The sequence below is a fragment of the Chenopodium album genome, chromosome 13 (genome assembly GCF_948465745.1).
Source record: "Chenopodium album chromosome 13, dcCheAlbu1.1, whole genome shotgun sequence".
NCBI classification, from domain to species: Eukaryota; Viridiplantae; Streptophyta; class Magnoliopsida; order Caryophyllales; family Amaranthaceae; genus Chenopodium; species Chenopodium album.
The window spans coordinates 10,029,142-10,052,977 of NC_137846.1; the positions used below are offsets into that span (position 1 = coordinate 10,029,142).

At 37.0% G+C, this 23,836-nt stretch overlaps 2 protein-coding genes across 2 annotated transcripts; both read right to left on the reverse strand.

Moving 5' to 3' along the window:
* Nucleotides 1-752: 752 nt before the first annotated feature.
* Nucleotides 753-13,204, reverse strand: LOC145574553 (uncharacterized). The gene is made up of 5 exons (XM_081632373.1): nt 9,857-13,204; nt 5,550-6,203; nt 4,307-4,482; nt 1,467-2,979; nt 753-1,328 (listed from the first exon to the last, which is right to left on the reverse strand). Exons 1-5 carry the CDS (start codon nt 12,768-12,770, stop codon nt 1,297-1,299), a joined length of 5,289 nt encoding a protein of 1,762 aa, XP_081488499.1. The 5' UTR covers nt 12,771-13,204; the 3' UTR covers nt 753-1,296.
* Nucleotides 12,872-17,673, reverse strand: LOC145575190 (uncharacterized). The gene is made up of 4 exons (XM_081633091.1): nt 16,878-17,673; nt 16,066-16,832; nt 13,224-15,263; nt 12,872-12,892 (listed from the first exon to the last, which is right to left on the reverse strand). Exons 1-4 carry the CDS (start codon nt 17,671-17,673, stop codon nt 12,872-12,874), a joined length of 3,624 nt encoding a protein of 1,207 aa, XP_081489217.1.
* Nucleotides 17,674-23,836: the final 6,163 nt, after the last annotated feature.

Sequence of the window (23,836 nt, forward strand, 5' to 3'; positions counted from 1 at the left end):
GTAACCATATTAATCTATGGTTAGAAAGAGATGTTGAGAGAAAAATATGGTGATCTTAACAATTTGCAATACAAAGCAAGTTCACTATAGTAGTTGTAAGAGTAATTTTATGTTCCTTTACTGTCTTTACTCCTGGTAAAAATTATGCATTATAAAGCAAGTTCAAAAATGATAATAATTGTAAAAAAAAAAAAAAGAAAAAATCTTAGGACAAACATTAAGAGACAGAGAATAATAAATACTTTCACCATCTTCAAACATAGGTCACTTTTACATCTCCACTACAAATTATCTTATTTTTATGTTCATCTTTAAATCTCTCAGGGAGACGTTTGTTTCGTAAGTTTTAGATATGAGGCATGGGGTTGAAATGAGTAAAACTCATATCTAATGTTCATACCTCAAACCCACAAGGAACCCACAAGGTTTAGGGTTTAGAAGCCCAAGGAGAAAAGTGGGTATAGCTCAACCACAACTTGTATAAATAAAAATAAAAAACTTATTCCTGAACAACAACCAAACACAATGTATTAAGAATCAAGTTCTAACCCCAAACCACCCTAATTTCATTCTTAATTCCAAACTCATACCATTTTGTAAACCAAATGCCTATACATTTAACTTCTATGTCTTCTATTTATATAAAACACAAATGAGACTTTTACTTCGAGACATATTTAAAGTCCTTGACACTCTTTCAAAATCATCACATCTCGGAAGAATACAAGAATATACTCTGTATAATTCTTAGCTCAACGAAAATCATCACGAATATATATTACAAGTATACGATATAACAAAATCATGAAATTGTATAGATACCTTATTGGTACACGTTTAGCTGATATGCTTCCTTTCTAAACACAACAATTTACACATTATTATGACCCGGGAATATAAACCATGTTTGACCATCTAATCTCTTATGGCTTTACAACCTACACAATTAAGAACTAAAAAACTGAAATAATTGAGGATCAAGCATTTGAACAAAAAAGAAAAAGCAGAGCACCCTGTACAAACCAAACTAAGGGAGAATTAGACACCAGCACAAGGCTGTTTATGGTCGTATCGGCATATCCTCTAGATTTTCTTCTAAGCACATTCAAACCGGAATAAGACTTCAATTCCACTTGTAAGCATCTTTTATCATCAACCTTCAATAATTCCTAGATAATAAGTTAGCCTACCAATTAGCTGTCTTGACACTGGAGAACTGATATTTCCAAGATTCACCCTGTCATATATACATCCTCTGGTGGGTTGAGTGCAATTGACAAAATAGCCTTATGTTTATCACGGCCTATACGGCAGCACCTGACTTCCAACTGAACAACAAACAAAATGTCAAGAGATTATAATAAATGAGTTGTAGAAGCTTATGAATATATGACAAATTTACATCAAAGGCTTTGATTCCTTTGAACTAACATCAAAGATTATTGTATAAAAGTTCAGAATTATACCAAAATATCCAGGTGTAGGAATAACGTTAGAGCTGATTCCAGCAGTAGGCCAAAATTGTCCGGGTGCAGGAGGTCCATCAGGATAGCTTCCAGCAGTAGGCCTATACTGTCCAGGTATACTGCTAGAACCAATTCCAGTGGCTGGTCTATATTGTCCAGGTGTACTGCCAGGCCCAATTCCAGCAGAAGGCCACTGTCCAGGTGTAGGAGTACTGCCAGGGCCAATTCCTGCAGCAGGTCTAAATTGTACAGGTGCATGAGTATCACCAGGACTGAATCCAGCATAAGGTCTAAACTGTCCATGTGCAGCGGTACTTCCAGGGCCGATTCCAGCAGTAGGTCTAAACTGTGGTGCAGGAGTATCACCGGGGCAAATTCCAGCAGTAAACTCACCTGTTCCCCAATAGGGAGTGATACCATAGCTGCCACTAGGGCCACTAAAATGGGCACTTGGCCCATTTACAGCAGGCATTTGTCCAGGATGCAATGCAGTACGTCCATTGGGTCCATCATGGGCTACATGTCCAAATGTATAAGGTCTATGTTGCCCCCATGGTTGCAGACTTGGCAGTGGAGGGTTCATGGATGTTATGGGATAATTGGGTGGTGGATTAGGAGACTCAAGAGTTTGTGGTCTAAGGTGCTTTGCTTGTTGTGGCAACACCGAGGAAGAGGAGGGGCTGGAAAAGTACTTCTCACCACACGACTCTGCTACAATTTCAGAAAAGGCTGGGGAGAGAATTTTTTCAGCCTTTTTTACCACCTGAGTTGAATTGTTTTCTACTATATCCTTTTCAATATTTGCAGAAAAGGTATTCTTAAGATCCTCGTTTCTTTCATTAGCCAACTTTTGTTCAACTCCTGCAGTGGTAGTCTTCACTTCCACATCAATGCTACCAGGGCAAATTCCAGCAGTAGGTGCGATTTGCTGAGTCTCCCTATAGGGAGTGCGAGTGGCACTAGCACCATAACTATTATCAGGTAAACCAGATTGGGCACTCAACTCATTTACAGCAGGCAATGTAACAGGATGCGTCACGGGGAGTTCATCAGGCTTAACATGGGCTTGATATCCAGATGTACAAGGGCCAGGTTGTGGCCACTGTCTATTAGGAAGAACAGGAGATTCAAGAGCCCCTATTCTAAGGCGCTTTTCTTTTGGCAGCACAAAGGAAGGGGAGGGGCAGGAAGTGCGCTTCTTCCCACCAAACAACTCTGATGTAGTGTCAGCAGAAGGCAATTTATTCTTTTCTGCCTTCTTTCCAAGCTTAGTTGAACCATTTTCCACCATATCCATTTCCAATTTTATGGAAATGTCATCTTTAAACCCTTCTTCGGTAGCTACCATCTGTTCCACTTCAGTGGTGGAAGTCTTCAGTTTTGCAATCTGCTTTTCCAGCTTTTCAATTCGCAATTCAAGGGAAACATCTGCGAATTCTGACTCAAGCTTATAATCATTAATGTATTTCAGTACATCTTGCAGGTGACGCATCTCAAAGCGAGCAGATTCAATCTGCAAAGATATTACTATTAATATAATTGATATAAATATTATTATTATTATTATTATACATAATTTGAATAGAACAAAACATCTGGGCCTCTGGGGAGACAATACAAACTCCAAGAATACATCCCCTTGTGAGGAAGGGAGGGGTTGAAAAACAAAATCAGAATTATACTAGGCAACCTAACATGTATAAGCAACAAAAACAATACCATGGATGTTGGCATGGAACTTTCTTCACAAAAATAAGATATCATTACCATTAGCCCCATAAATTACCCCAAATGGCCATTCTCTTAGTTCTATATTAGCATTTGGCATTTTCCTTGTTCCTCCTTGAAACATATTCACACATCTCCATCTATACACAGTATGTCAGTACAGTAGTATTAATCAACAATACTAATAGGAGCATAGAGCAGATAATCTGTAAGGAGATCATACACGAAGAGAACAACTTTTTTTATTCTTTTTATTAATTTAATTAAGGCTTTGATTGATTGATTTTTAATAATTTAATTCCCCTTGTCTCCTTCCATTATTAAATAGTCCCCTACCAATCTCACTTAACATCACATAAAGTGACATATGACATGACCATGCCATCCAAGATTTTTAGTCTTCTTATACTCTCATTTACTAATTCTATAACATAGGACATTCCACAGCTTACCAGGTGTATCTGAACCTTAAATGCTGTTTGATCATCTTCAACAAGATATTTGAATCCTAACACCACTCCCTCTGTTCTCTCAGGCCCATTACTTGTCAATCCCTACATCTACCTCACCAGCATTGAATTTCAATTCAAACACCATTGTTGAATAAAAAACAGATGAAGAAGAAGAATATCAAATCCAACATCATCAATTCCATCTAGAATAAATAAGAGATTATACCAAAGTTAGACTTCCCCTCATATATCTCTCCAAGTAGATTCAAATAATCATTGAAATGAAGCTTTTATTTTAGTCGTTGGGAAATTTGGTAAGGGGCAAAGGAAACTTCAGCACCAGCACAGTAATTGAACATTGTCTCTCTCTCTCTCAAAAATGCAAAAGGCAATTAGACAATTGGTTATCCAAAACAAGTTTGGGACTTTTTTTTTCATTTGGAATGTAATTAGCCATGGTTGAAAATTGAAGGTGTTAAGAGGATCAAATTAACCTTTCATGAGTCTGATCTAATAGCAAAATTGTATACAGTGTCAGATCCAATTGAAAAGTGAAATGGTCCCTAGAGCATGAGCCATAGCTTTGAAGATTACACCACAATTGTAATACTAACTGTAAGCATTAAATAAAGGGCAATAATTTATTCTATATAAAATTACCTTTGATGCATGAGAATTGCTTCTTCCCTTCCGTAACTTCTTTGAGTGTTTCTTGGTGAACTGAAGGTGATCTTTTAGTAAAGGAGCTAGCGGGAAATAAGATTCCATCGTAAAAGTACAGATGTACTTGACTGCCTGAAGTCGTCGGTTCTCCTTGATTAGAGATTTGATAAGACCTGTCCAAAGTAATCAAATAAAGAACAGCTTACAGTGAAATTACCTTAGAATAGTAGCAGAAAACAACTACTGTAAAGGATCAACTATCCCAAATTTGGCAAACTTTACGAAAGAAATAGATAAATAAGATAATCAACTAGAACATCAACAATATCACACAATCCTTGCGATACTATGTGAAAAGTGAGGTGGAGAGGCCCACAAAGAGAGTCAAAACAAACAATAGGATTTTGGAGATCGGGGAGGGGGGGGGGGGGAGGGGGAGAAAATAAATTTTTGAACACCCAAACTTCCACAGAGAAAAACGTCAACTATGTGATTGTATAATATAATAAAATTTTACCAAAGACCCAAATTAGAAATTCCACCTCCCTACTTAATAGCAAGGGCATTATCACAAGCATGAACAACCAACAAATCATAAGTGGCATGTCCTAGTATACAGTTCCTCAAAATCATACTCACTTTCAAGTTCCACCTCTTCAGCCCTTAAAGTTTTCACCATTAACAATTTCTCCATTATTCTAAAGTTTATGCCTCGATTGTCACATATCTTGCAATATCACATTGGAGGGAAAACAGAATATAGAATCAGGAGAGTGAAAATGCAGTAGATTTGTGGAATAGAGGGTTAAAATTAGAGGAAAAAGTCTTGCAGAAACAAAAGGCTCATAGGCCGAAAGGAAGTGGGCATGTAAGTTAACTTAGAGATGGAAGATTACTTAAATTAAGCATAAAAGTAATCTCAAGTCTTTCCTTCCGTAAACAACAGAAAGCAGCAAATAATGTTATGTATGCTCCAAAGAATCCTTTCCTTTTATATCTCCTAAATGGACAACATTGAATTACTAGATGTGTAAATGGCATTTTCTTAATGTACACACCCTCCAGCAAGAGACAATCTGACGATGCAGAGGAGAAAAACTAGGTAAAAATTGTTCTATTAGACACATTAGAAATGATCAATATATAGTTCAACAAGATGATTCATGTGAAATTAAGAAGTCAGTCAGTAACTAGAGCTCTGGAAGCCTTTTTATGTGTTCCAGTAGAAAAGGAGAAATACCTGTAATTCTTTTTTCCAATCCCAGTGTACGGCACAAGTATGGATTTTGCTCAGGCCGAAAGACCAAGTGCTCACCATAACATTTTTTGAATAGTCGAAAAAGTTCATCAGCATTATATAAACTGGCTATCTCGTATGTGGCTAGAAATTGCAGAAAGCCATAAACTTCCAAAACTTTACAGCCTTTCTTAGCCAAAGTTTGTTTCCATTTATTAGCAAACTTGTTTGCTTTATTTCTCAAACCAAGTGTAATTTTTGATGGTGGTTTCACCAACTGCTCTATCTGACCAAGAGAATTGATACTAGGTTGTTGCTTTTGTAGTTTCATCAACAGCTCTAACAAAAATATGCAATTAGCTTTCTCAACTGGTGTTGCCTTTGGATGGTTGAAAATTTGAACTACATCAAGAAGTAGTTTTGCTGGGTCTGGTGCGCATCGAAATGCATCTAGAACCTGTTCTGGAGAAATATTTTGCTCTATCGGATGTTGTCTTATATATAATCTTAGACCATTTGCATCCATACGGTGGCACAACAAGTGGATCTCACTGCAATAATTTATGGAAGACAAAGCAACTGTGTCAATCCCTTGCAATTTATCTGACTGTTGTTGTCTAGTCGTTACTTCAATGAGGTCAGTGGCCATATTGCTTCCTAGCCAAACAAATCATGTTGAAACAACCATTAGAATTAGATGTGGGAAAAGCATCTAAGAGAAAAGAGGTCCAAATATAGAAAATTCACACAATATTACAACTAACTATACAGGATACCCAGATCAATACATAAATAAATACAATAAAAAATCACACGCGCGCGCGCGTACACACACACACATCAGAGGTTTGTTACTAAACATAAAAAGTCCAATGTAGAGGTAAAAGTATAAATCATTCAAATCCAGTTTGACTAAATCATCCTAGAAGCCTAGGTATCAGCATTTCAACAGACCTTGCACATTTCAAGACAGAAGTATGAGTGAATTTCTGCAAAATCATAGCAAGACCAAAATGCATGACAAATTCACATGGGGTCGCTTGATTCACTGAAGTGGATTAACATAATGGAAATAGTCCATACCAGGGATGACTGCGAAAAGTATGGATTCAAAACCCCATACCAATCTGAAACTATGTAGTTCACTCTTCTAATGGATTCTTATTCTATTTTTATCTTTAATGTTTTATTGTATACGAAGTATGTCATAGCTACCCATTTTAACTTTCTGAGCTATGAGCTATATGCAACTGTTTTCAACTTTTAAACTATTCATAAAAATATATTAGAGTAGAGATACAAAAGCATCAAGCATAAGCAATTAAGCACCATGGTTAATAGTTCTATATCAGATACAAATCTTGAATTAGGCATGGCATTAGTTAGTTCATTACAATGATATAAAAAAGATAATCAAAATATTCTAAATTTCAAAAGATCCATTATGAACAACCCAAACATTGATACACATAAATATAATCCAACACAAGCAGTAATGCTTAGATGCATAAAAAATGAAATATGACAAAAGTCGTGGATCCTTCCTATCACACTAACAATAATTTTCATACTAATAATCAGTTTTATTAGGAATAGGAGACAATAAAGCAGAACATATGTGATATGTCCAAGCTCAGCCATAATGTCATGAAATTACTTAGTGCACTAATCACATGCCTTTTTGACAAATACTTTGTAATTATGATTTAACGAGGTTAACACGTCTTTTCTCATTATAATTTAATGAGGTCCAAAAATTAACTATTGTGACTTGTAGGGATGGCAATAGGTACAGTCTAGTAATACTCAGATCCGAACCCAGACCCAAGGCCGAAATTTTTTATCTATACACATACCCTACCTGGAAGTCTGTAACCCTAGGTCTAAAATTTTTAAAACCCCATGGGTCAAGCAGGTCTCGGTAGGGCCCAGGGTCCATCTACTTTTTTTCCCCATATTGTAATTGTCTACTTTATAGTATACAATTGTTTGTATTGGGTGCAAAAATTTAAACTAAGTACATGAGAACATGAATAATTAATTTTTTTAAGGGTATTTTAATTAGATTTTGTAACTTTTTTTCTTTTATTTAATTTATTGTGTGGGTTCATGTGCGGGTTTAGATAGGGTCTGGTTCTTATGGGTTCATGGGTAGGGTTTAGGTTTCAAAACATTATACTCGGACCCTTACCCTACCCAATGCCATCAAGAAGACTAGAACAGTAGAACCATACCCTACCCAGACCCTATGGGTCTAGAAAAATAAGACACATATCCGTATTTAAGGATAAGGTGTGAGTTCCCACTGCCATTATTCGCAAGAGATGCAAAGACAACAACATTACAACAACATCCAAGGAAAACTAAATTCATGCATCTAGATATTTTCAGGCCAAAAAAATCATTTTATGCGTTGGTTACAAACACATCTACATAAATCCACAAATATCATAATACTAGTGAAACCTGATCCAACAACAAGCTTGAGCTACCTCTTTTTTTTTTTTTTTTTTTTTTTTTTTTTTTGAAGAATAGCAACCTCAATATTTCTAGCTCCAATAAGAAGAAAATATTAACACACAGGGCATCAGCTGCCAGCTGGTACTCTGTACACTAGCAAGGGTTGATCAGGCTCCCCTTTAAAGATTGCTCCATACCATATATAGGCATGTGGACCACTACTTTACTCTCACACATTTACTTTAGGTCCCACTACTTTTCTCCATCATCAATTTCCTTCAACCAAAACTTAAAAAAAAAGCAAAATATGAGTATGGGGATTGGGGCAAACAATTAGGGACACAGGAAGTACTGAGATATAAAAGCTTCAAGGATAAGCAGTAGCACCATGGTAATTAGCACTATATCTGTTAAAAATATTGGATTATGAAGCAAGACAATTAGTTAGTGCATTACAATATATAAAAAGGATAATCAAAATATTCCAAATTTCAAAAGATGCATTATGAACAACCCAAACATCGATGCATATAAATATTATCCAACAGAAGTAGTATGCTTAGATGCATCAAAAAATGAATGATGACAAAAGTCATGGATCCTTCCTATCACACACAATTATTTCCATACTAATATTCAGTTTTATTAGGAATAAGAAACAAAAAGGCAGAACATACGTCCAAGCTCAGCAATAATGTCATGAAATTACTTAGTGCTTTAATCACAACAAATACTTTGTCGTTATGATTTAACAAGGTTAACACATTTTCTCAATATGATTTAACGAGGTCTAAAAATTAACAGTTGCAAGACTTACAACTTCCTCACAAAAGAGGCAAAGACGATAGCAACATTGCAACAATTTACATAGTAGGTCCATAACAACATCAACATAAATCCACAAAAATCATAATACTAGTGAAACCTGATCTAACAACAAGCTTGAACAACTTCGATATATCTAGGTCCAATAAGAGGAAGATCTAAACACATGAGTAATCAGCTGATACTCTGTACACTAACAAGGGTTGATCAGGCTTCCCCACTCCCCCCCCCCCCCCCCCCCTCTCTCTGTGCCTTCCCCTATTTTTGTTCATGCTGACTTTTACACTATCCACACACACCCTCTATGAGTACCTTTTTTTTATTTTTAAATAAAAAAATTAATGTCTGAAATTAAGTGTTATTTTGTAATATGGTATTGGATGTATCCTTTCTTTTTTTTTTTTAACTATACATATCTCAATGTATATCATCAAAATATCAACTTTTAATAGCTCCTACTATTATAAAATAAAATAAATAATGGTCAAACCATGTATTAGAAAATGTAAAGTAATAAGAGAGGAAAAATGAAAAATCAATAGAGGAAGTAAGATAATAAACAAAATCAAAATGTGCTGAAAGGCTTTGGGAGTTGGGGCCGTAATTGTTATAGTGAATGGTGAAATAAATCCTGTGACATGGCAATGAAACAAGAAGGTGGGTTACCATAATATACTACCAGCTAGTAGTTTGCTTGTTCTTGTCACTAGTCAATGGATAAAGATAAGGTTACAGGGCTAGTTGTTCAGAAAGAATTGAATCTGACTCTCAATTAAGCTTTTTTCAACCAATTTTCTAGTAAATCCACAATCTGTTATTCATAGTAGGTTTTTCCAAAGAGCGTCTTTCAAATAAATCTTTGAACACAATTTTTTAAAATAATTGGTTAGCCGATATTGAACATCATAATGCAAAAGGATAGCAGAACATAGAATCACAACAACCTTAGACATGTATTGCGCTTAAATAAAACTGTAAATAATGGGTCTCAAAAGCATTGAATGGGAAACAGATGAGAAGCTCACCTTCATTCTCTTCGAACAAGTCCAGTTCCAGACGCAACCGATGTGCTAACCTATCCTGATCCACAATCTTAAAAAGCCTCTGCAATTCATCCCTGTTAACAATTGAACTCAAGCGAAAAGCAACTATCAACAGTAAGAAGCTTAGCACCACGATACGACTCTCTCCATCTTCTCTCATATTTTCTTGCCAAAGAATAAAAACCTTCTTGGCGTTTTTCTTCAAACCTTTATCAACTTTAAGTTTTAAATTCATCAATTGCTCCAGCAGTAGCACACAGCTACTCCTAACAGCACTTGTTTCATACATCACATCACCATTCTTCAAATGTGGTGAGAAAAACCCAACACAAGCTGCTAACACCAACCTGCCTGGTTCTGAAGATAACCTAAGAGCATCCCTAATCTCTTCTTCCATGAACCTGTGTTCATCGACTCGATCATTCAAAAACATCTGCAAGGCTTTCCCATCTGTCACACACTGATTAAGAGTAAGACTCTGCAATCCTTCACCAAATCCCAAACTACTGTTTTGTTCAGATTTCTTCTTCATGCCACTGGTATCACTCAATTGCTCCCTTTTCAATTCCAATTTCGTGCAAGGGTCATTAATTTCATTCTTCTTGCACTCCTGCTCCTGAAAACACTGGTTAATTTTCTTCCCCTTTAACACCAAGGCTTTAATATGCACATCCCTTTGTCTCTCTCCCAACTCCTCTGCCTTGGCGTGCCTACTAATTTCCTTCTCTTTCACTTCCAGTGCTTGAGACTGCTCGTACATCTTCTTTTCTTTCAAATCTAATGCTTTACTACGATCACTAATTAACTTCTCTCTCAATGATAAATCTTTACAGCGCTTATTTATATGCTCCACTTTCGAATCCAAAGATTTAAAACTCTCATTAATACGCTTTTCCTTCAACTCTAGCTCTCCACATTTCTCACTAATCTGTTTATCTTTCAATTTTATCTCTTCAGTATGCTCTATCATTCGCTTCTCTTTCAATTCAAGCTCCTCACAAGCCTCTTCTGTCTGCTTGTATTTCAATTCGGTTTGATTCTCTTTCAATTCTAGCTCTTTCAAACGCCCATCTATATGTTTCTCTTTCAATTGCAACCATTTAGACCGCTTATTCAATTGCTTGTCTCTCAACTCTTGTCCCTTGCACCGCTCATCAATCTCCTCCCTAGATTCGACCACTCTGCAACTTTCATCAATCGCCTTCTCCTTCAACTCCACCACACTACACCGCTCTTCAATTTCCTTTTCCTTTAACTCCAACTCTCCCAACCGCTCATCTATATGCTTCTCTTTCAACTCCAACCCTTCACAACGCTCATTCAATTGCTGATCCCTCAACTCTTGTGCCTTACAATGCTGATCAATTTCCACCTCCCTTAATTCAACCACACTACACCGCTGACCCAATTTCTTTTCCTTCAACTCCAACTCTCCTAAACGATCATTTATACGTTTCTCTTTCAACTGCAACCCTTTACACTGCTTATTCAATTGCTTCTCTCTCAACTCTTGTCCCTTGCTCCGCTCATCAATCTCCCTCTCCCTCGATTCAACCACTTTGCAACGTTCATCAATCGCCTTCTCCTTCAACTCCACCACACTACACCTCTCATCAATTTCCTTTTCCTTCAGCTTTAACCTTTCCAAACACTCATCTACATGCTTCTCCTTCAACTCCGCCACACTACACCTCTCATCAATCGCCTTCTCCTTCAACTCCGCCACACAATACCTCTCATCAATTTCCTTTTCCTTCAACTTTAACTTTTCCAAACACTCGTCTATATGCTTCTCTATCACCTCCAATTCTTCCCTACGCTCCTTCAATTGTTTATCCCTCAACTCTTGTACCTTACAACGCTGATCAAATTTCGCCTCCCTCAATTCAACCACCCTACACCGCTCACCAATTTTCTTCTCCTTCAACTCCAACTCTCCCAAACGATCACTTATACACTTTTCTTTCAACTCCAACTCTTTACATTGCTCATTCAATTGTTCATCCCTCAACTCTTGTCCCTTACACCGCTGCTCGATTTCCGCCTCCCTCAATTCAACCACATTGCACCTTTCATCAATCTCCTTCTCTTTCAACTCCAACCCTTTACCCTTCTCACTCAATTCCTTATCCCTCAACTCCTGCACCCTACAAAGCTCATCAATTCCCTTCTCCCTCAATCCAATTTCTTCAAAACGCTCATCAATTCGCTTCTCCTTCACCACCATCTCCTCCTCCCTCAACTCCGCCACCCGGTTTCGCTCCTCAACCTCCTTCTCCCTCCTCTCCACCTCAATACACCTCTTATTAATCCCATTCTCACCCATCTCTACCGCCTCGCTTCGCTGATCAACCTCCTTCTCCCGCTCCTCCACCCTCCTTTCTCTCTCCTCAACCTCCCCACACCCTTCCCTCCTCTCTCTCAACTCAACCTCCCTCTCTCTCATCTCCACCGCAACAGTCCGCTGCTCGATTCGCCTCTCTTTCGCCTCCGCCGCCTTAAACCACTCCTTAACCCGCTTCTTCTCCAACTCCAACACCTGAACTCGCTCCGAATAATCCCTCTCTCTCATCTCCAACTCCTTACATCCCTCACTCAATGAATTCTCATCAAATTCCAGCTTTTTCTGCCGCAATTGAACCTCTTTCTCCCGATTATCCAATGCAATTCGCAGCGAATTTGTTTCTCTCTCCTTCACCTCAAGCTCGCTAATATGGCTTCCCAGAGAATGCTGAACTGACACAAAGGAGTTCTGGAAAGTTCCCCATTGATCCGAAAGCGCCATAACTGAGTAAACGTGAGATTGAATTGATTGGAAAGTGTCAGTGAGTTGATGAAGAACTGCTCTGGATTTTTTTAGGTCTGCTGATGTTTGCTGCAACGTTACTGCCGCCATTGTTGCGGCTCGATTACTGGTAAGCCTCGGAATTTAAGTTGCAGAAGATGCTAAAACCCTTGAATTTTTGTTTCAATTTTATGCATTCGCCGGGAATTGAATTACGATTGTGCTAATCGTAGCTATATTTTTCATGATTAATTAATTTATGATCGATTTCAGTTTCAGCAACAATTATTATTGAATACGGATTTATAACAGCAATAATTTTAAACTAAATAAATAAATAAAAAGAAGAAGAAACCTTTTGGGCCTAAAAGTAATGGAGCCCAGTTTATAGTTGTAGGGGTGCTCAATCCACAAAAATTCAAAACCGCCACCGACTCAAAAACCGAACCTAATACAAATTGGGTTATACTATGTTCAATTCGTCGTGAATTGAAATTACTTTTCAGTGAAATAAAATTATTTTTATTGGTTAAAATCTAATATATATATATGAAGGTGTAAAACTGTAAACTTTAGCTTGATCTTATTGAAAACATAAGCAGCATAGTAAATGCCCAACTTGGAAAGAAGATGGTCAAACTGAGACTTGCCGAGAGCTTTAGTGAATATATCCGCCAATTGATATTTAGTAGACACATGTGACGGGGAAATCAAACCTTCAGTGATCGCATCACGAACAAAATGACAATCAACCTCTATGTGTTTCGTACGCTCATGAAACACAGGGTTCCTCGCAATATGTAATGCTGACTCACTATCACAGAACAATTCAATAGCTTTAGGATGTTGCACACCCAAGCTCAACAATAAACCCTTTAGCCACTTTAATTCACAAGTAGCTCCAGTCATGCACCTGTATTCCGCCTCTGCAGAAGATGTAGAAACTGTAGGTTGCTTTTTAGTTTTCCAAGAAATCGGTGATTTTCCAAGAAATACTAGCCATCCTGTCAACGATCGTCGAGTTAGAGGACACACCGCCCAATCTGAGTCACACCATCCCTCTAAAGTAAGCTCACTATCGGAGCGCAATAATATGCCTTGGCCGGGAGATCCTTTGAGATAGCGAACAACCCTCAAGGCCGCCTCCCAATGCTCTATGCGTGGTGCATGCATGAACTGTGATATAATATGAACTGAGTAGGCAAGATCCGGTCGAGTGACCGCAAGATATATGAGCCGTCCCACAAGACGACAATAAGCGTCGGGATTTTGCAGAAATTCACCACTAGCATAAGCGAGTCTGTGATTTTGTTCCATAGGAAACCCACTTGGCTTTGCTCCCAATAGACCTGTTTCAGAGATAATATCTAGAGTATACTTCCGTTGACACAAAAATAGTCCGGAAGGACTACGAGCCACCTCAATGCCCAAAAAATATTTAAGAGGGCCAAGATCTTTCATTTTGAAGCAATCACTGAGATATGCTTTGAACACCTTAAGTGCAGCGGAATCATTCCCAAAAATAACAAGATCATCCACATAAACTAAGACATTTAGTTGAGTTTTGCCATTAGTGTATGTGAAAAGAGAATAATCTGAATAAGATTGCCTAAAACCATACCGTTTCAAGGCCGATGTCAATTTTTCATACCAACATCTAGGAGCTTGTTTCAAGCCATATAAGGACTTGCGCAACCTGCATACCAAAGAAGGATCCGAGCTTTCAAACCCGGGGGGCAACCTCATGTAGACCTCCTCAGCAAGGTCACCATGTAAAAAGGCGTTATGTACATCCATTTGATGTATTTCCCAATTTTTACAAGCTGCTATCGCAAGAAAAGCACGGACGGTAGTCATCTTGGCAACTGGAGCAAAGGTCTCGTCATAGTCAATTCCAGCTTGTTGATGATTACCAAACACCACTAATCTTGATTTAAGGCGCTCAATATCACCATTGGATAAATATTTGGTCTTATAGACCCATTGACTGCCGAGAGCACGATTACCGGGAGGAAGGTGTTCTAGAGTCCATGTACCATTATCCTCTAGAGCACGAATTTCCTCTTTCATAGATTGTCGCCACCCATCATGTTTCATCGCTTCTTTGAAGGATTTTGGATCTTTACCCTTAATAATAGCTGCAAGAAATCTCTGATAATTGTTTGAAAAATTGTCACAATTAATGTAATGTGCTAAAGGATAAGGAGTACCTGAGGAGCGATCGGAAGAGGGGAAGAGCGGACTATTAGCAAAAACCGTATGTGTCACAAAATCACGATGTTTTACATTTGGAAATTTTTGTCGGAATCCACGACCCATGTGTTGATCACTAGAATCGGCCATAATGTTATTGTCACAAGTGTTTGTTTTATTGCAGGCCTCATCAGAAGAAGCTGAAGTAGGCTGCTCGTGTAATGGCCCAGCGGAAGCAAATGGAGCAAAAGCAGCACTGGGCTGTGTGTGTGAAGGCCCATCTAGCGCTAATGGGGTTGGACTAGGCGCTGGATCTTGTATTGGGCCTAGTTGGACGGCTTGCTCCTCAAAATTACCCCCAACATCGAACTCTTCCTCAAAAATAACTTTTGGTAAAATCCTCATGAATATCTTGAGCGTCATACTCACTATGGGAAATGTTCACAGCTTCGGGACTTTCAAAAGGAAAAATCTCTTCAATAAATTTTACATCCCTCAAAACAAAAAATTCTTTCGTAGTCAAATCAAACAACCTCCACCCCTTTTTACCAAACGGATACCCCACGAACACACACTTTCTACTGCGACTAGCAAACTTATCTCCTTTAGTTTTCTGATTATGAGCAAAGCATAAACACCCAAAGGTTCGAATGGCATCAAAAGAGGGTGGTTTGTCAAAGAGAATTTCAAAGGGTGTTTTATTTTGTAAGAGGGGAGTTGGAGTCCAATTAATCAAATGAGCGGCGGTGAGAACACATTCACCCCAAAAATAGATGGGCAATTTTGCTTGAAACCTCAAAGCTCGACTAACATTCAAAATATGTTTATGTTTCCTCTCAACACGCCCATTTTGTTGAGGAGTACCTACACAAGATGTTTGAAACAAAATTCCAGTGGCCCGAAAATAATCAAGCAAACAATTAAACTCAGTCCCATTATCACTTTGAACCACTTTAATTGTTTGAGAGAATTGTCTCTCAACCATTGCAACAAACGCCATAAACATTTGAAAAACTTCCAATTTATCAACCAACAAATAAATCCAAACAGCTCTTGAAAAATCATCAACAATAGTAAAAAAATAACGAGCTCCACATGACGAAGTATGTCGATATGGACCCCACAAATCACAATGTACTTTCTCAAAAATACGGGAAGCTTTATTATCACTTAAAGGAAATTTATCTCTCGGATGTTTAGCATGCATACATACTTCACATCCTATATCTAGATGATCTTTACTACCACTAACATGAGGAATTAACTTAACTACTTTTTCGGAAGGATGTCCAAGACGACGATGCCACAACTCCAACGTTGATGTAGCTTCAATAGTAGACACAAATTTTGGTTTGCTAAAATAGTATAGTCCGTCCCTCCTAATTCCCGTTCCAATCAGCTCCTTCGCTTGGTCCTGTATAACACAAACATGAGAATCAAATTGGACAATAGTGTGAGAATCATCATTAAGCTGAGAAACAGAAAGCAAATTGCAACTCAAATTTGGTACATAAAGAACTCCGGTTAGAGTAATTCTATCCGATAAACAAACAGATCCCACTAAAGTTGCAAGCACTTTTGAACCATTCGGTAATCCAACAGGGCATTCGATGTTTTGAGTGTCAAAAAGCCAAGAACTATCTCCTGTGACATGATGGGTTGCACCGGTATCAATAATCCAAGATGAGACATCAAACTTACCGGTCAATCTATTATCGGGAATTTGAGCGTTACCAACCACCCCCGCAATAGCCTTCCACTGTTCAGGAGTAAATAAGTGCCCCAAGGCAGAAAGCGTGGAGTTGGATGAATTAGGTGGATTAGCACTAGTAGTTGCATTGGCTCGTACTTGACCACGCCCCTGCCCTGGCTTCCTATTATCGGGCCGTCCCACGAGCTCGAAGCAGTGACTCTCGGGATGGCCTTTCTTCTTGCAATGTCCACATATTATGTCCCCCCAGCAGCTAGAGGTCTCGTGACCTGTTTTGCGGCACTTAGAGCATACAGGTTTGTCATTGCCTCAACCCCGTCCACGCGCAGAACCAGAATTCATTGTATCGGCAGCACGTATAGCAAAACCAACTGCCTTAGAGGGTGCGGCAGGGGTGGAGTCAGCTTCCTGTTTTGACAAGCGAACACGCTCATCTTGAATCACCAATTGGTATGCTCTGTCCAAGCTGGGGAGGGGATCCTGAGACAATATTTGAGTACGGAGAGAAGAATAAAAATCAGAATGTAGCCCCATTAAGAAATCATGGAGGCGTGATTGCGCCCTTCGTTCTTCATGTAATCTCCCTGCCAAACATTTATCACAGCAGGTACACGAAATTAGAGGTTCATGTCTATCAAGCTCCTGCCACAGAGAATGCAATTTGCCATAGTACTCTGAAACAGGCATTAATTTGGTCTGTTCACACTTAGCGATTGATGAACGAAGTTGCTGAATTCGGGGGCCATTAGTCTGAGCGAAACGTTGCTTAAGGTGATCCCAAAAGGGTTTGGCTTCTCTAAATTTCGTCAAAGAGGACTTTAATTGCGGGTCAATCGTATTTGTAATCCAAGAAATTAACATAGCGTTAATTGCTGTCCAATCAGATTTCGTGCAAGGGGGTGATGGCTCGTTAATTGTACCATCAAGAAAGTCGAACTTCCTACGAGCTTCCAACGCCGTTTGGATGTCAGCCGCCCAAGAGTCATAACTATCTGCCGTGAGGTGTGTAGGTGTGATAAAATCCCCCGGTCGATCTTGCAACCCGAGGTAATATGGAGAATTAGGCTCAATTTTGGTTGGTGGAGGTGGTGTATCGTCACCTTCAGCCATGGCAAGTTAAGAAAAAAAGAAAAATAATGTTTTGGCCTGATACCATGTAAAACTGTAAACTTTAGCTTGATCTTATTGAAAACATAAGCAGCATATTTATAATACAAGGCAGAAGAATCCTAAGCCTATACGGAAACATGTCCTGCTAGCTTAGGGAAATAAACATAAACAAGGAATAAAATATTATCCTAGTAAATCTAAATATATTCACTAAATCTTTGGATATTTCCTAAATATATCTTAATAGAGGGGAGTTTTTTTCCCGAGTTTTTAAAGAGTCATACATGATTTAATTTTTTCAACGCGCCATGTAGGATAATACTTCATCCGTTTTTTTATAGTTGTAACAATTTTCTAAAATGGAAATGTCACAATACTTGCAACAAACTATAATTGGAAAGTATTTTAAGTCAAAAGTTGTACTATAACCCTTATTATAATCTCATGGCCCACTAAATTATACTCTTAACAATCTCTCTCCTCCATTTTAAGTGTTTTAAATCACATGTAACCCACTTTTCTTAAATACCGTGAAAAAGGGTGTGTTGCAAGTATTAAGAAACGGAGGAAGTACATTTTAGTGGTAGCCAATTAAATACGAGATTATTAATTTCTTTTAGAATTAAATAATTTAAATGACACGTAAGCAAAATTGGCAAATGAGATTTCTCAGTTTAAATTAATTAAATATAAAATATTATCTTTTGATATCAGGAATTTTATCTAAATATGTAACAAATTTTAGCACATAAATATATATATATATATATATATATATATATATATATATATATATATATATATATAAATATTTTAAAAATTTTAAACAAACCATGCATCGCACGGGCTTCATCTAGTTTTTCTCTATTATACTGTATTTGTTTGTCAAATTACTAATTTTTTACTAATTTAAAATTATTTTTGTTAAACTGAAATTACTTTTACTAATCTGAACTTATTTATACGGAAGTGAATTACTTTAACTGAATAATACGAAGTAGTATTTTAAGGAGAGGTAAACATAGCTTTAGAGTCGGATTTTTAAATATTTAAAACCCAAACTGATCTAAAATTTTATTATTTCACCTAAATTTTTTTTCACTTCACTGTTCATTTCACTTTTTAACTTTTCATCCAAAATCACCTTTTTTTTTTTTAAAAAAAAAGATATTATTTTCAATTGTATAACTATTAAGGATTTAAGATACAAAATGTTAAATGCTTTATGGCCTTTTTATTTAGAATATTTTTCTATTTTAATTAGATTTTATGTGGCTTTTATTTAAACAATTTGCAACCCAAAAAAACCTGATACCTAAATTAGCAAGTACCGAATTTTTGGATAAACTGCAACCCAAAAATAATGGTTACTTGAAATAAATTCCTAAACGGTAACCGAACCCAAATTTGCACACCTCTAGGATGAAGTCAATAACCTTGTTTTGGTATTGAGTGTCTTGGGCCTAAGTGTAAGGGTTTTAGGCTAGATCTAAACAAAGTTAGGTTTTATTTGGCTTGTTTTGTCAATGTATACATGATTACATCATACCATGGGCTTGATATTGTATATCATATTAAATTTTATTTTCACTATAATTGAATTTATTTTGTCTAAAACAAGTTAAAGTACTCACTCCGTTCACAATTATGTGCAATAAAGGGGTATTATTTGGAGGAAATAAATGGAATACACTATGGCGAAGGGTTAGTTTGATGAAAGTTTGGGGCAAAAAGAGAGGTTTGAAACCTTGATTAATCTAACATCTAATAAGAGTGATTGGTCAAGGGAGGATTAGAATTCTTGTTTCCGAAAAGCTAATTTTGAATATGCTAGTTATAGAGGTTTGTAATTTTGTTTATGTAATTCTAATAATTTTAAAGTACTACCTCCGTTACACATTAGTTGCAACTTGGTATTAGTTGTGAGATATAACATATTTCAATTCGTAACTAATATGTAACGGAGGTAGTAATATTTTTACCATTTTAGTGATTAACGTGATAACATCAAGAACGCGATCAATGTAGTCATTCGTTGAATTCAAACACTAGATATATGAAGCAGAAGCATATCAAATTCAAATGATTTTGTTTTAATTTTACAAAATCTGAAGGAAGAAAATTTTAAAATAATTCTTCAAATGTAAACTAGGTAACCAAGCTTCTTCAAATGCTGTGTAACAATAAGTTTTCATTAAATTTATACTCAATATCAACTAGATACTAAATTTATGCCTAATCTAAAATGTATGCCTTCAGATTTTCATGCTAACTAAAACAATTATAGACGTGTGAAGATCACAGACACAATTATTTTGTGTTACAGAAATACACAGATCAGAGCACCAAATTTACCATCTATGTTTATCAAACAAAGCAAACAGGCCAGGTTAAGGCGCTACTAGGTGTTGTGATTGTTCCCCACTCTACGACGCTTTTTAAATTGTTTTGGACTTGCCACAGAATCACAGGAGCTTGGACTGCGTTTATTATTCTGATTTTTCGAAGCAACCTTCCTAAATTTTCTCTTCTTGAACACTTGTTTAATGCGCGATAAAAGGGAATCAGGTGGGAATTTCGACTCAAGCTTAAATGTGGCAATGCAGCTAGTAACATCTCTAAGAATGGCTAATTCCATGTTTTCAGCTTCATACTGTAAAAAAAATTAAAGGCCAAAATTACATGATAGTTTTTCCATGAAAACCTGAAATACCAAACAAAATATGAGTACCAAATATATATAGCTAGATCCTGAGCAGGCCAAAACTTGAACATACATGCCCTTTACCAAAAAAAAAAAAATACATGCCCTTTACCCAAAAAAAAAAAAAAAAAAAAAAAAAAAAAAAAAAAATATAAACAGGCAAGTTTTTACATACTAATTCAAATCATCAACTATGTTATGTTAAGTTTTTACTTATATGTTCTCTAAATCTGTGAACTTTGAATGTATTAATTAATCCCTCTTTTACCTCAAAAAAATATGTTATGTTAAGTTCCGAAACATTAGACAGTAGCAAAGAAAAAGAAATGCAGGACACACAGAGACTTGAGAATATCATTTCGACTAATTCTGCAAGAAAGTGATGTCAGAAACAAAAGTTACTAATTTACTAAACTAAATGAGCTTCTAATAGAATACAAGTCAGATACATGTTTGGTGCATGTCCCAGGCCCTTAATCAAGCAACTATTATGACAGTAACAAAATAGCAATGAAAAAAATTAACAAATGATGCATAAAGATGAATTCTAATTGTCCTCTTATATGTTCTTTAAGCATATGATATATATATGGCGTAATAATAATGACTTAGTCTCATCACATATTGCATAATCTTTATATAAAATCGTGCTAAAAATTTACCTCAAATCTAAAAGCTCCCTCTTTCCGTTTCTGATTCACTCTTTTACGAGACAGGTCCAAGTAACATTCCAGTAAAGGCACTGGCGAAAATAGATGTTCCAGCTTAAAAACACAGATGCACTTGACTGCTGTAAGCAACTTATTTCTTTCAATATAAGAATGGATTAATCCTGTTCAATTCGAAATGGAAAAAACACCGAATGAGCACCATAGATGTACAAAGTAATGATAAGAGAAAGGGTAGCCAAGCCAAACCGGATATTAAAAAAATGTACATTAAACTAGTAATCCTGCTACATGAATTTTATAGCCAAATAATGAAAGGAACATTCTTAAGTCATAATCCTACATGAAATTAACAGCCAAAGAATGAAAGGAGGAACTTTTTAAAAAACTACTTTGTATTAAGCCAAGCAGTAATATTAAGTAGGCTGTAATATTCTCTGTAAATAGGGATGTCAGTGGGGCGGGTCAAGTAGGAGACCCGCCCCATCTCCGCCCCAGTGGGGCGGGGATGGGTCTCGGTTTGGCGGGTGGTGGGGCAGGGATGGGGATAAAAACCATACCCGCCATGGGTGATGGGGCGGGGGTGGATTTTAAGTTGTACCCGCCCCATCTCCGCCCCGCCCCACTTCATACTCGCCCCATCCCCACCTCATACCCACATCTATATATCTTTTAAAGCAAAATTACATACTTTTATACTATTTATAAAATAATTACATGAAATACAATATTTATTATAATACTTTGTATGACACTTATATTATAACATAAAAATGTGTGTAATGTTTTATTTTATAATTCATATTAATTATGTAAGATTGTTTATTTGAGATACGGAGATTAGGTGGATCTTGGGTGGGGATTAGGCGGGTCTTTGGTGGGGATAAGGTGGGGATGGATATCCAAGTGGGGGGTGGGGCGGGGATGGTTTAGGAGTTGTACCCGGTGGGGTGGGGATGGGGATGAAAATTGGACTCGCCATGGGGATGGGGATGGGGATAAAAATATTAGGTGGGGATGGGGATGGGAAGGCCAACATCCGCCCCGCCCCGCCCCATTGACATCCCTATCTGTAAATTTTCAAAAGAGTGATTCAGTTGAATCAAAAAACAAAGTGCTGTAAATATTCAAAGGCCTGCCTATTTCAGGATGAACAAATTCTACAACTCAAATAGGATATGGACAAGCAACAATATACATCTCACAATGATTCCTCTAGGACATCTACACTTATACCTCTGCTTTACTAATGGATCGAGACCAAGGCCGACCTTCCTTAGTATAAAATAGAGAGAGACATGCATGTTTACATGAGACTGAGCTGCAGCTGGATTGTACTATAAAAAAATTTAAAATGACAGAACTACAGCTTTAAGAAGGCCTTCTCTGGAGAGAAGCTATCACTGAAATTTTATAGACTTTTCTTTTGCCATGCTTTCTAATGTCTTCATTCATCACATAATTAACCAACTGAAGACATGAAAAATGCTACACAAAAAACCAGAACAAAGTAAACATCGATCGAAGTATGTTGCCTTGGCAGAATTACAGGTGTTTTCAAATGTTTGATTGTAAAAACATACATGAAACTCCGGTATGAATCAAAAACAAAATCGATATGTGAATCCATCGAATATTAATCATATAAAGGCTTATTGCAAAAGTATTCCCCTGTTACTATTTTAGTTCAATAAGTACAAATTATAAGGAGGTTCTCACAAGTAATTAAGTTCTTATTTCAAAGCGGTATCAATGCTTGGTTCACTACATTGAGTTCATGAGTTGAATAATTCTCAACAAAGCGTGGATGTCAACTAGATTAGCTTAGTTAATATTATGTGATACCAGGGAATTAAATCCTGTTTATGCACTTCAACGAAAACAAAACTTCCAACAAAGTAGAATTACAAATTGTCAATTTAGAAAGTTTACAGAGTAAAGGGTAAATAATGAAGATACATACCTGGAATCTTATCCGAAAGCCCCAATGCACTGCATAAACCTGTTTGTTGCTCATGCCGATAAACCTTAGGTCCACCATACAATGAACCAAACATGGATAAAAGATCATTTGCATCAAAACAATCTGCTAACTTGAATGCTGCTACAAACTGCAAAAACCCGAAATTATCTGTTGGAGTTTTGCCCTTGGCAGCCTTAAGAGTAATAGCTAAATCCCTTGCTTCCTCTTTAACATTATCCATAAATGGAGGTGATAGTTTCATCAACTGCTCCGACAGCAAAATGCAACTATCTTTATAAATTGTGGTCGTATCCTTATCTGAGAAATTTCGATGGAACACTCGAGTGATTCCGATAACAAGCTTTCCGGGATCAAGAGAACATCTAAGAGCATCGAATATCTCCTCGGGTGATATACCATTCGCTTTCATATGATCCATTGAATAAAATTTCGCAAATAATGGATCACTATAAACTGAGTATGAACGAATTCGATCACTAACAATACTTGATAAGGAGATATCTTTTGCACATGCTACTTGTTGTTGGATTTCTGAATCAGGTAATTCCTGCCTCACGTTTGTCAAACTACTACTTTCTAAACAAATCAAACATGAAATTTTAGTGTTAATTGAGGTCCTATAAATAATAAACGATACTTTAAGAGCAACAAAAGAAGTGAAAATGCGAAATTTTCCTATCTAATTAAGCTGCTTAATGCATAGGGGTGTTACACTCTTGTGACTAAATCCTGTTTACTTCATACTTCCTCTGTTCTTCATGTTCCTATTTTCACACTTGCAAATTTATAAAAAGTTGCTATCATAAA

Coding starts and splice junctions, on each gene's coding strand:
- LOC145574553 (XM_081632373.1), bottom strand. CDS start 12,770: ATGGCGGCAGTAACGTTGCAGCAAACATCAGCAGACCTAAAAAAATCC. Junction 2,980..4,306: donor GCAATTCTCATGCATCAAAG/GTAATTTTATAT, acceptor ATATCTTTGCAG/ATTGAATCTGCTCGCTTTGA. Junction 1,329..1,466: donor TCCTACACCTGGATATTTTG/GTATAATTCTGA, acceptor TTTGTTGTTCAG/TTGGAAGTCAGGTGCTGCCG.
- LOC145575190 (XM_081633091.1), bottom strand. CDS start 17,673: ATGGCTGAAGGTGACGATACACCACCTCCACCAACCAAAATTGAGCCT. Junction 15,264..16,065: donor ATCTAGATATAGGATGTGAA/GTATGTATGCAT, acceptor ATGACGCTCAAG/ATATTCATGAGGATTTTACC. Junction 12,893..13,223: donor AGATCAAGCTAAAGTTTACA/GTTTTACACCTT, acceptor TGAAAAATATAG/CTACGATTAGCACAATCGTA.